At 43.5% G+C, this 10,437-nt stretch overlaps 1 protein-coding gene across 1 annotated transcript in view; it reads right to left on the bottom strand.

The window, feature by feature from the left end:
* Window positions 1-10,437, bottom strand: part of tnika (TRAF2 and NCK interacting kinase a) — a 58,515-nt gene that overhangs the window by 14,028 nt on the left and 34,050 nt on the right. The window contains exons 7-17 of the mRNA XM_035673824.1: window positions 10,271-10,401; window positions 10,125-10,179; window positions 9,225-9,303; window positions 8,927-9,102; window positions 7,503-7,569; window positions 7,175-7,373; window positions 6,327-6,443; window positions 5,246-5,332; window positions 4,100-4,312; window positions 3,157-3,726; window positions 53-106 (exon numbers count right to left, since the gene is read on the bottom strand). Coding sequence (XP_035529717.1) covers window positions 53-106; window positions 3,157-3,726; window positions 4,100-4,312; window positions 5,246-5,332; window positions 6,327-6,443; window positions 7,175-7,373; window positions 7,503-7,569; window positions 8,927-9,102; window positions 9,225-9,303; window positions 10,125-10,179; window positions 10,271-10,401 — 1,748 coding nt within the window. The remainder of the gene's footprint in view (window positions 1-52; window positions 107-3,156; window positions 3,727-4,099; window positions 4,313-5,245; window positions 5,333-6,326; window positions 6,444-7,174; window positions 7,374-7,502; window positions 7,570-8,926; window positions 9,103-9,224; window positions 9,304-10,124; window positions 10,180-10,270; window positions 10,402-10,437) is intronic.

The following is a 10,437-nucleotide window of genomic DNA, read 5'->3' on the forward strand; positions in this document are numbered from 1 at the left end:
TGAAGGACTCGGAGCGGGGAGGGAGGGAGGGGTCGGAGATGCGGTTGGACACTTTGTGCTGCAGCGCTGGGGAGCTCTGTCTGTTCAGCTTAGATCGCTCCTCCACCTGGGACAACACACATACCACTGTCACTCACAGCCAAGCATACAGCACAACCAATCACCACTCTTAACCCCCCCTCCATGCACCCCTACAAGCCACCAGACAATCCTAACATCACTTGTGTTCTCTCACATCACATGTTGGACTTATAAGCCTGTTTTTATGTTCACAACTCATGATAAAACTTCTGTTCAAAAGGATTCAGCGCAAGTCTCTTTTTTGTTCTTAACAGCCTCTCCCTGAAAAATTACACAGTTGGCACAAATCCAGACTTCCACAGAAACTGTCATAATAGCATATCTCCATATCTAGAATAGCGGGTGGTGACACGCAATTCTTTCTATATCTACTTGTTTGTTGATTTGTGTCTCCAAGCAGTATTTACAGTTGAGGAGTAAGAGTGTCTGGTGGCTGTTGGGAAAGGTCAAGAATTATCCCTGATCTTCTTTAACTAACACCACATTTAAACCAAAATCACAGATTTCACTACGTACAAAGGCAGTGCGTGCACACATCAAATCAAACCCTGATTGATTGTTAGTGCCCATAGGAGTTTGAGTGAGTGTTTCCACTGACTTGTGGGAGTTTCGCGTGTGTGTTGATGCCAACGAGCACCAAATATTGTGTGAGTGAGGAAGGCAGAAAGCTCCTCTTGCCAGTGTAATCAGATTATCAGATTATCTGCTGTGCAGTGAGAGAAGGCTCCGAGGAATGCTCCCAGCTGCCCAAATCACACTTTCCCACTGTAAACAATCTACTCATCGGTTGGTGGAGAGTTGAGTCATGGCTCAGCAGGGCATAGTGTCAATAGCCCCCAGGTAAACATGCGTGTGCAATGAGAACTATCCCCTTTGGAGGCTTTCTATAATTCCGCATGAGCTCATAATCTAGTAGGATTATTCAAGATTATGACCTGGGTCAGAACAACTATGCAATACTGTGTCATTCCACAAATCTTTGTTAGTTGCCTGCTAGGGAGTCAACTACAATGAGGCAACTATGGCATACATGGCAGCAGAAAACTTCCCATATATTTTGTTAGTTGTTCAACTGGTATGAAAGGCAACTACCGATGAGGCCAAGTACAAAGAACCAATGGAAAATAAACATTTGGTGAGTTTAATCTGTGGAGGCAGTACACAATCAAGGTTAGCATGAACATCAATTGACCTTTAAGAAAAAGAGAGATTACAATTAGAAGATTCCTTTACAGAAGAAAAACCTTTTGGGTAGTGGTGCTTAAATATTAATTTTGTGTGCATCAATCATTGGATTTATCTTCAGTCTGCCACCCAAAAGCTCTTTCTGCTGTGGCAGAGATTCTAAGAGGTAAAACAAAGCGTTAGTTGAAGGTAATTGTGGCCACTGCCACATTTACAAGGACACAAAGATAGACAAAAAGATAGAAGAAGAGCAGACGTAGGACAGAGGGCATCCACTTAGGATTCAGGTTTCTTAGAAGGATCCCACCACCCCTTGGCCAGCACCCATCACCAAGCTGGGAATTGATTGACTGGTTGACTGACCTAAAAAGAAGTTGGGATGGGTGGGTTTCCACGATGACAACAACACCAATATGGCTAGGAGGGGAGGGCTCTCTGTGATTAGGGTGGCATGGTGGCTGGCTGGGTGGGGGGTTAGGGCTGGGCTGTGGTTAAATAAGCTACCGATGGATCAGGGTGATATTTGAGACTGTCCCTGCATATCGGCACCTCTCCTTTGGATCCCAGTCCCAGTGGAGAATATTTTGAGTCTGACATTTAAAAAAAACTTCAGCTATATCAAATTCATAAACATGCAAAGAAATTAACAATATAATGCATGCACTTTGTAGAGATAAATGTAGATATATTTACAGTATATATTTAATGTACACTTTGCATGTGAGTGTATGTATGTACAGTATGTATGCATGTATGCTCTTGTACGTCTATCTTTGTGAGGACTAATTAGACTTTTGCACCTTGAGTTGTTTAAGGATCAAGACTTGGTTTTAGGGATGAGTTTTATGTTTTTAGGATTAGATTGGAAATAATTTGATTCTAATGTTATCTTTTGTCAATTACAGTTCATCATATATGAAGTAGATATTTAAAAGAAGTGTGTGTACCAAAACTGTAATGTTGTGTCAACCAGTACAGAAGCCAAAACAAGGTACTACAAATAGGATACGAGTTCATCATGTATTTCTTATGGTGGTTTAGGTTAGCATTTAGACATTATTTCAGTCACAAATATAGAAGTACAAAAATGTGTGCATTTGCATGTGTTGTACCAATGTTCTAGCACTCTGCTCCAACAGATGTGATGCAGAGCTGGGTCTGGGATCCGTAGGGAGAGCCATACGGGGAGCAGCGAGGGGTAGAGGAAGGTGAGCTGGAGGGGGGGAAGAAGTTGCGGTGGGGGGAGAGGAGGTGGGTGTTGATAGGTGGCGAAGATCCGTGGCCTTTGTTGAACACAAAGTTGTCAGGAGAGAATGGAGGGGACAAGGTACTGAAGGACCACGAGCTTGAGGATGTGGTGGAGCAAGAGGATGAGTTTTTTGGAGAGGTGCGAGGAGAAAGGCCCAACCATGGGGCTGAATTGGTTGGAGAGCTGGATAGCAAGCAATGAGAGGAGCAATTCATATGTCTGACCTCAGCCAGGTTCTGTCTGAGTAGCCCTGCTGGGGCAGAAGCACTAAGGTCACACATAGAGGAGCTACCTCTTATTGCATTCTGCTGACCTCCCCCTCCTCTTCTGTCTGTATTAGATGTAGGGAAAGGAAAGGGATTGTTATCAGGGACTTTAAGAAGATTGCCAGTGTTGGGGGCAGGTGAGTAGGAGTTTCTTTGTCTAGGTAGGGCGGAGTGGAGAGCACCATCAGGGAAGGATTGAGATAGGAAGTCAGTTGGGTCAAATCCTGTGACCTCTGAGCCCAAGGGCATTTTTAGGCTCTCGTGGCTGACAGCTGACTTTATCGCTTTCTGCCACCCTCCCTGAGACTCTGGTTCTATATCTACATCTATTCTACAGGAAGGTGAGTGTGACCTGCCGCGAGGACGGCCACTAACCAGTTTGACTGCAGGGATGGAAACAGGGATAGATCCAGACTGGGGTTTCTGGACCTGTCCTGGAAACTGATGATAAGGCTGAAGGGCCTTAAGTTGTGCATCTGCCCTGTCTGACCTGTCTCTAGGCTTCTCTTTCTGATTACTGGGCCCCAGAGGATAGGGGTTTGATATGGGATTAGACTGGCTGACTGGCCCTTGACTAGAGTGCTCTAGCTCTTTATGAATCTTACTATGTCCCTTACTGGGCCCTTGGCCAGCAACCTCATTGTGTTCCTGGATGTGCCCTGGGCTGCGCCCCCTCTGACTGAGTTTCTGAGCCCTAAACTCTCTGACCTGCTGACTTATCTCCTGCTTTAGCCCTGGATCTAGGGGTTCTCCAGGGTCTAGTGAAATATGAATATGGGGGAGGTGGGTGGAGAGGCGCTGGGCACCATGGGACGGGGTTCGCCTAGGGGCCTGAGCTCTGTGTTGGCCATGAGAGCCAGAGGATGAAGCCGGTTGGTTGAATGACTGGTGATGTCGTAGTTGGGAGTGGGGTGGGTTACCCTTAACAAGCTGCTGCTTCGGGACCTAGGAGTCAGAGTCAGAGGAGGGTAAGCAACAAAACAAACACACAAAGCAGACATTACAGTGTGATTATTAAAGCGACAGTGTTAACTCCGAAGTATTCAAAAAGCACTTTCCCCCTCCTTTTCACGGGGATGCTGCTTCTAGTACGACCTGCTAAATAAGATATTAAAAACACAAGAAGGCCACTGGGTGTGTATGTACAATAGGAGTTGACATTACAGGCATCATCACCAATACATGCATATATTTAGTGCACTGCTTTCCTCAAAGTTGGCTCTTTGCACATCAAACAAAAGTGATTTCATATTTTGGAAAATGACTCACATTTATAGTTACATGCATGTCTTTGCAAATCATGCATGTTGCAACTTACCTCTTTAGCCCAGGCAGGCTTGTCATTAGGATTGGTGATATCTTTGTAGTGGTAAAGTTGTTTCTTCTCTGCTTGCCTTCCCTCCTGCTGCTGCTGCTGCTGCTGTTGCTGCTGCTGCTGTTGTAGAGACACCAGGTATGCTCTCTCCTGCTGGAGCTGTCTCTGTAGCCGCTCAGCCTGCCGCTGCTCCTCTATCTGCTTACGTTTGTACTCCTGGAGGGAAAGAGGGAGAGTGGGTATGGGAGGGAGGACAGAGATGAGAGACAGGCCTGTTTCTAACCTCAGAGTCGAGTCACGAGTTCACAAATCATGCAAAACGGAACCGATGAACACAAATATAAATGACTGGAATCACGTATGGAACATGAACACACACTTTTCACAATTATAATCACAATTATAGTTACACTGATGATGGAAAAAAGACACGAGACATAAGGCATTGGCAAATCTTATGAGACAGGGGAGTGGAAGGTAGGTACTAAGAGGGAAGGAGGATGGAGGCAGGAAGGATGGCAGTAGGGAGGAAATAGGGAAGACGGCAATTTTTGGCCACAACACATTCCTGGGTATTGGTGCGTGATGCAGCCTCTGGAGTTTACATGGGTTAGATCTCAAAAGGTTTCCTCACAGGCTCTTTCATGCTCTCATTTAATAATTTTTTTCTTCAAATAGGATGCAAGGAGAAGTGGACAAATACATACTGTGGATTTCTCGCAATAATAAAGCACAAAACGGTAGCCCCAGACAAGACAGGGGCACTGAGTGAAACCCTCTGTGGAAAATAACAATGTCCTATTTTCTCTTGGATGATCCCACTTTGTGTGTGCCAGCATGATTGGTGCTGACAAAACAGTTTTTTCGGCACCCTCTGGGGAATCCTTTGAGATCCAGCCAACTTAATGGTACTGTACATGCAATCAGTGATCTGAATACACTCAACACAAGCATTAGAGATAATCAATTCATTGTCTGAGCTTCGTGTTTTTCCTCAAATCTGCAGCTAACAGGTTGACTGACTCAGACTGAGGATTCCCTCACAGTCAGTTCCTCTGTACAACTGCCACTAGGGTGCATGCAGTGGGGATAGGGGGCCACACAGCACAGATGGGGAGCAGTAGTAGCACATGGGAGGGCTATGGTTACCAGCAGTAATGCCTGCTCCTGTAGTAGCTGCTGCTGGAGAATCTCTAACTGCCTCTGTTCCTCTTCAAGCTGTCTACGGATATACTCCTGAGCAGCATGTCGGTACAAGGAGACAGAAATAGACCGAGAGAAAAATCAGGAAATCTGAACATCCAAACACAGACAGCAAGAGGAAAGACAGAGATAGGAAGAAAAATAGAGAAGATAATCTCCTGAGGTGGCTGTGAATAAGGAGAGAAGATGAGAGTCAGAAGCCAGATGAAGCGAAGAAGACTGTGTTCTCGAACAATTGTAATGTGTTACAAAGGGAAAAATGACAGAGAAGAGACAGACAAAAAAAGACGTTTGAATATATCTTTCCAAAACACTTGAAAAGTGTGGGAGGAGAGCAATGGAGCAATAAAGAGGGACCAGGACAGACACAAAATACACACCAGAACAGTACTAACAGTAGTGAGTTCAATGAGAGGACAAGGGAAAGAACTGTTAAAAGAAAGTAGGAACGATGTAAAAGGAAAGATACAGAACAATCACATTACATACATGAGCAGAATTAAACGTTTTTTTATGCATGCATGAAGATACCTGCCTTTTCTTTTTAATTTTTTTTTACATTGCTTAAGAGTTTGCAATTACATTTGATAAGCAGTTAGACTGAAAGATGACTAACTTAAATAACTAACTATTTTACATGAAAGATCCAAGAGCTGAGAAGAAGAAAAGTGGCCTGACAAAAAAATCAGATTGGGACCATGAGCACAGAAAAACAATGTATGATCAGATTAATGTCTGGTTTATGTGTGTCTAAAACCGAAATCCTAAAAAAATAAAAAAATAAAAAAAAAAAAACTAGGAAAATACGCCTCTAAGGTAATTTAGGAAGACAAGTAAAATCAGAGTGAGTTAGGAAGACGGGGGAAGATGTTGCCATAAAAAGACACAGAAAACAACAGAAAGTTTAAGGGCATAAGAAGGATTTTGGACTCGAGCTGTCATCATGTTACACACTTCTGTGGCACCATATTGTCTCGCTGCAAACAATATGCATGTCATAATATAACATTACAGTAAGTGTATGAACCTGTTCTCTCTCTGCATGCCTCCTCTCCTCCTCTCTACGGAGCTGCTCCATTTCCTCGTAGCGCCTCCTCTGTTCCCTCTCATGCTGTTTCCTCAGCTCACGTTCTCGCTGCTGCTGCTGTCAAGAGAACAGAAGCACAGGAAGATTCAGGATCACAAGACAATGAGTTGTCTGTTTTCACACAAATTAAGAAATCCTGTCTCAGCAGAGATTCACACACAACTGCTGTAACTTCGATATGTGAACCAGTTTGATGATTTCTTTTTGTATAATATCAAACCTTCCACAATGGGTCTTGGCTTAGATTCTTCTATTAATACTGGAACTGTAGCACATTCACACAAATATACAAACATATGCCTTCACACTCGCACAAACACACATGTATTTTCACAGACATACACTTGGCCCTGAGTGGAGGGGTCATGTTAGTTGAGTCGAGTCACAGTGCTTAGTCGTGCGTTGGGAGGCAAACCCTGGTGGGAACCCAGAGAGCGCACAGATTATGGGCTAAGGATTTCCTTCTGTAAGCCTGCTCTCTGGAACTAAGAGAGGGGCACTGGGAAAAGTCTGTGTGTGTGCCTCTCTCTGTTCCACTCTTTTTCTTTCCTGTAGCCTCTACCAAATAGTAAATGAAAGATTTTGTAAGTTTGAATTGCCAGAATGGGACAAATTATGTACCATCTGAATTATCCTATGTGGTATAATCTCCAAAGGTAAATTTGGGCAATCTATATTAACAATATATGCACTCATGTACATTTTTTATACAAGCTGTTGTAGATATATGAATTCAACAAAGTCAGAGGTCATGGCTGATGTCTCCTCTTCAACCTCCTGCCGCTTACCTCCTCCAGCCGCCTCCTCTGCTCCTTCTGCTCCTCAATGCGTTTCTGTCTCTCAGCCAACAGTAAGCGCTTGTGCTCCTCATTCTGCTGCTGCTCCAGCTGCTGCCGCCGCTGCGCTTCTGAACGCTCCTTATTGGCCAGCTGGAGGCGCAGGAAGTCTCGCCTCAGGGTCGACTCGCCGGGGATGTTGATGATGGAGCTGGGAACGGACAAGTGAGAAGGCAGGAGGCTTTTAAGTTAGTGAAGAGATGTCAAATGTGTTTTGTAAAAAAAAGTTGCGTACAGCATGTGTTTGTGTTTATATTTGTACATTTGTGAAGACACTGACCTTGGTTCACCCATGTCTCTTTCTTCATCCTCCTCTTCACTGCCACTGTACTCATATTCTGTCTCATCTGATGAAGAGAGAGGAGAGAGAAAGAAAAAATGTAATGGAATAAAAACAATGGAAAGGAATAAAACTAAAGTGAGTAAGGTAATAACCAGCAGAGAGCAAAGCCATTCTGCTTTACGTTTTTCATTTTTCACTTGAACTACCTTTGCTCATTACTAAACTGCTCACGATTTTGGCATTCCCAGATCCTCGCTGCTTCAAGGCACTTTCTTTTAGCCGCTTTGAATAAGAGTATAAATTGTAATTTTACTGTGTGTAGCGAGGTGGAGAACATTAGCTTGGAGCTCTTTCAGTCAAACGGGGCTTAAAGCATAACGGTTGTAGAAGCAGACCGGCTCTTCCTGAGACACATCCACAAGGACCTGTCCTCCGAAAGTGACAAAGTGACAGCTGGAGAAAGCCGCAGTCTCAACAATGACAAGACATTTCTATACATCATCATGACGTCCGCCCTGCAGTATGTTGTTTCTTGAAGCGGTTAACGTGGTTCTTACTGCTGCAGTTCTGTGTGCGAGTGCCAGTCTATCACTCTGACTGAATGTGTGTGTTTATGTGTCATGGTGGAGTGGAATTGAAGTCTGTCACTTTTATTTCCCACCTCGCTGAAAACCATGAAAGTGACGGCACGTGTGTGAGAATTTACATCTGTATCTACATCTGAAAGGGTGTAACATCTCACCCTTGTGCAATGTGTGTATTTATGTGTGTGTGCGAGAGCACTCTGATTTTATTAGGTGCGCCATGCTGAAGCTATACTCCTTATAATTTTTTCATGATACTGTTTACTGCAGTTTTTCATCAATGGCTATTCAATGTATTTAGATTCTGTAAATACCTGTCTATATATTTGTTGCCATTGTTAGTGGCGGAGTCCGCCATTCCCATGTGAAATTCAAATTGCATCCACAGGCACAATGGATTAATAGGAAGTAATTGACAGTTGTAATGCAGTATTGCCGTTTTTATGCTGCATCAGAGCTGCATCAAGCTATTGCTAAAGCATACCAAGCATTTCCCACTGCAGCTGCTGCTTCACATTAAAATCATTCAACTGGTAAAACAGTTGAATGCTAAAAGGTTGACAAGTGGCTTTTATTGTGAAACAGTCAGAGAAAACACAATATATGTTCCTATTGATTTGGCTGATATGATTTTGTGATATATAGTATTGTAATTGCAATTACTACATACATAGAGGAAGCTCTCCTTTTAATGTGAGTTAACTCCTGCGAGTTGCCATCTATCAAGCGCATCCATGTAATGAAACTGTCGTTCCACCTGCCACATGTGTGTAAATCTACATGTGCATCTGCGTTTAAATCCATATATACACATCTACAGCACATGTTCTTCCTTACCCCTCTCTCCTCTCTTCTTCTTGGTGCGGTCGATGTGGTCCTTCAGCTGGATGCGGACCTGCCTCTCGTTGGGCAGGTCTCTGATGAACGGGTGTTTGAGGAGCTGCTCTGTGCTGGGTCTCTGGCCGTGGCTCTTCACCAGACAGCTCTCTATGAACGACTGGAACTTCTTCGACCTGAAACCGCACACACATACACCAAAAGAGCAAATGACAAAACCTGCCGTGATCCGGTGTATGTCTGAACTGATCATTCTGTTGCGGCTGCGGCTAATACAGTTATCAAGATACACACTCACCACTTCTTTGACTTGAGTCTGGGAGCAGGGTTGCGCGGGATGAGGAAGAGGGCTCTCATTGGGTGCATGTCACACAGCGCTAAAGATTCAGAAATCAGGTAAACATGGTTGAGTTAGGTTGAATGTTTCGAGATAATTGTGCTAAACATTATCATGGCATATAGTCAAAGCCAGCTGGAGTTAGCCTTCGCATGATCAATATATGCTGTCAATACTGATAACAATCAAGTACTTTTACATACACAATTAGGTCTTGTCTTCTTGTATAACATCTAAGTTGGTTATCCATGTCCCAAATCGGCAGTTGTGCCTGTACTGCTATTTCATTTGATTATTTAGGGTCTTTAGTAATCAAACTTCACGTTGTCAGATTTAGCAAGGAGTTAACTAGTATTCAGCTGTGCCTTGTGATGGACAATTTTCACAAATCATTGGAGTCCTAATTAATGTCAGTAGTTTGTGTTTACTAAGTCTACATCCATATATGTTAAACTGAAATATTCTCATCCAGTTAGAGGTCTTCTTCCAAAATGCAGTCCTGTATTATACTAGACTAGAAGTTAAACTGAACAACCTTGACAAAACTAAAAGACATCCTCCATGATTACTGTGATCAGTAGCTTGGGCAGACTTTCACCAGAAGTAGCTTTTTTACTGAACCAAAATTATAATCATCATATGGATGAAAAAGAAAAGAAATAAATTAAGAGACAGCAATTTGACAACCAATTTTATATTACCTCCTTGGCCTTCATTACAATCATGGCAACACATGAGTTACATTGGCCTGGACTGAAAAATGATCTGACTCCTGATTATACTGCTCTAATGCAGTAGCACTAAGAAATTATGTGTGGCAGAGGTGTGGGTTAATGACTGGGTATGGGAATGGGTACATACGTGGTGCTCCTTCAGCCATCTCTATTGCTGTGATTCCCAGTGACCATAAATCACTCTGTAATGACAGAGACACAGTGCATAAGTACTTGGGTTGATCAAAAAAAGCAGACAGAAATCTTCAGTGGACAGGAGGTTTGGCGAAGCACCTTGAAGTCGTACGTGGCGTCAGGGTTCTCGTCACAGGCGATAACCTCTGGTGCCATCCAATATGGTGTCCCGATAAACGTGTTCCTCCTTCCTACTGTTCTGTCCAACTGGGCCGAAACACCAAAGTCCACTGCAGGATAGATACACAAACACATACACAAACAAA

This window comes from Morone saxatilis, unplaced genomic scaffold (genome assembly GCF_004916995.1).
Source record: "Morone saxatilis isolate NCDOM2014 unplaced genomic scaffold, NCSU_SB_2.0 Contig3, whole genome shotgun sequence".
In the NCBI taxonomy this organism is placed as follows: domain Eukaryota; kingdom Metazoa; phylum Chordata; class Actinopteri; family Moronidae; genus Morone; species Morone saxatilis.